Below are 2,551 nucleotides of genomic sequence, written 5' to 3'. Positions count from 1 at the left end.
GTGTGTGTGCGTGCATGCTTGTGTGCGCCTATGTGTGTATGCGTGCGTGGGTATGTGTGCGTGCACGCGTGCGTGTGTGTACCTGCATCCCCCTGACTCCTCCCCTCTCAGCATGGAGATCAGACCCTCAGNGCCTCACGGTGGAACTCTGGTTTCTGTGGCCTGGGAACAGGCAGTCCTGGCTGCAGATGGGGTCTCTGNTGACTGTTATNCCTTCCCTTGGGATGCTTGCTCCATGGCTTCAGGGCACAGGAGTTGTGTTGTGTGTAAAGTTTCATCCTTCGCTCTGCTGTTCCAGTTTGGAGACAGGGTTCAGCTCCTTTGTTTAAGTGCCTTTGTAAATTTGCCAACCCAAGGCTTATGCCATGTAAATATGTACTTATTATGAGTCTCAAGGAATTTTTCTTCCTCTGGCCTTTTGGTATTTTTTTTCATACTTCAGAACAGGATTTCACAATCCATAGCTCAGGGCAACAANGTGTGGGATGTGGGGTACTTGCCAAACACTCTTCTGTGCGACCTAGCTAGTCTTTCGAGCTAAGCCTGATAATTCTTATTTATTTCTACTAAATATTTCATCTCCCCTTTCCCCAGCTCCTAAATATAAGCAAGACACATATTTATTCATTTACTCTAAAATTCTTCATTGATCACATGCCAGCACTAGGGAGAAAGATCCAGTGGTCTTCCCTACGGAGGAATCATTCTCTCAAGAAACTTACACTTTATTAAGAGACACAAAAATTAACTTTTAAAGCCCAAAGTTACAATATAAAATTATAACTTTGAAAAACACTATGAAGCCGTATGTGATTGCTCACACCTGAGATAGCCCCTCATAAGATAGAAATGAAAATTATTACTGAAGAAAAATACATGAAACAAAGTAAATCTTTGTGAAGAAGGTTGAGGAAGGCTTCCCTGGATGAGAAATGATTCACCAAGCCCCAAATGGTCAGGGGAGGTGAACCTGACAGAGAAGTGGGAAGCAGACTGGTGTCTGTGTGGGAGGGGACAGCGGCTGCTGCAAAAAAGTCTTGAGACAGAAAGGTGAGTGTGAGGGTGGGGCGAGGGTAGTGGAAGAGGCAACTAGTGGTGGTTACTAGGAGCAACGGGTAGCCATTCAGGAGAAAGTTTCAAGCAAGAAGGTGGGAAAGATCACTGTAGTGGCTGTGTGCATCACAGGCTGGGCTGGAGGCAGCCAGTTACAGAGAAGGCAGCAGTAGACCAGAAATGAAACTGGAGCCAGCATCCAGGCAAGAGTGGGCAGGTGGGAGCTTATACAGGAAGAAGGCCACGGAGCTGGGAGAATCAAACAGGCCTACACAGCCTTCTAGAGGTGACACTGCCAGGAAGTGGGTGTGAATTCCACATGGCAGGAGAAGGTGGTGTCAAAGAGGAGTCCCGATTCCTGCCTGGGGAATGACAGACGGATGGATGCTTGGTTGGCAGTGTGAGACCNACTGCCCCAGGCCCTCCCTGGCAAGGCTGTCCTTGCCTGAATCTCTGCGAGGGTTCTAGGGTGCTGGGGTCAGTTGCAGGTCTGCTCCATCTTCCTGACAGGAGGGGCGGGAGCTGGCTCNCTTCGCCCACCAGCCTACCTCTGAGATCATTGTCTCAGAAGACCCTGACTGAGCCTTGCCTGCATCTGAAAGCCTTTCCAGGAGAGGGTGGGCTGGCTTCATAAAGGCTAAGTGCCGTTCTGTGTTCCTGCCAGACAGTTTGATATACGGTGCAATGCTGGTAAACGCTGGCGTGTGGGATTTTCTTCCTTTCTCTCTTTCTTTTAGCCCACCTCATAGCTGTCCCCTGAATGGCGGCTGACAATTAGCTGCTAAGTAAAAGGAGGCACTTATTTTTATTGTGCTCTGACAGCTTTATGTTTACTCTCTGAAAGCCAAGGGAGCCTCTTGTGTGTAAAGGTGAGTAGGGAGGAGTGTTGGGAAAGGGCCGGGCAGGTGCTGACACATCCCTGGGATTCCTCCCAGGACTCAGAACCTGAGCAGCCTTTGCAAGCCTGTGCTGATCTGGAAGCCAGCGAGGACAGTTAGCTCTTGCAGTGCAGGAGAGGCCAGACTGGCTCCTCAGAGGCAGAGGGCTCAGCAGCCATGCCTCATGTCCCCAGGATGCCGCACTGGGAACTGGGTTGTGGCTTTCCCACCTTGGCGCTGCTCTTTTGCTGGGACGTCAGGAAGAGAGCCCCCAAGCTCCGAAAGAAAGGTATTTCTTTCTGGTTTTATCATTCTTCCATGATAGGAAGACTTTTCTCAAATGCTCTTTGCTCTCATGTCAGGATAGGGTATGCATCTGAGACTGAGGGTATGCCCTGGGAAACAGGGAAACTAGCAGGGGAGCTGTGCTGGGGTCTGGCTGCGGGAGGGATTCAGAGAAGTTCAGAGATAACAGAGGAGGCTGAGCTAGCCGTTTTCACTTTCCTAAACCGTTCAGTGTTNTGGGGTTTTGTAGCCACTCTGGGGAGGGATCTTTGGGGCTGGTTGTGGAAGGCAGAAAGAGAATAGTTGGCAGTTCTGTCATAGTGAGAATGGGATGT

General features: G+C 49.8%; 1 protein-coding gene across 1 annotated transcript in view; it reads left to right on the top strand.

The window, feature by feature from the left end:
- Arhgap25 (Rho GTPase activating protein 25) overlaps nt 1-2,551 on the top strand; it is a 74,885-nt gene that overhangs the window by 46,206 nt on the left and 26,128 nt on the right. Inside the window, exons 4-5 of the mRNA XM_029478223.1 lie at nt 960-1,050; nt 2,126-2,220. Coding sequence (XP_029334083.1) covers nt 960-1,050; nt 2,126-2,220 — 186 coding nt within the window. The remainder of the gene's footprint in view (nt 1-959; nt 1,051-2,125; nt 2,221-2,551) is intronic.

The sequence above is a fragment of the Mus caroli genome, chromosome 6, assembly GCF_900094665.2.
Source record: "Mus caroli chromosome 6, CAROLI_EIJ_v1.1, whole genome shotgun sequence".
Taxonomy (NCBI): Eukaryota; Metazoa; Chordata; class Mammalia; order Rodentia; family Muridae; genus Mus; species Mus caroli.
The sequence above is the reverse complement of the archived record's forward strand: the minus strand, read 5'-3'. Positions and strand labels throughout refer to the sequence as shown.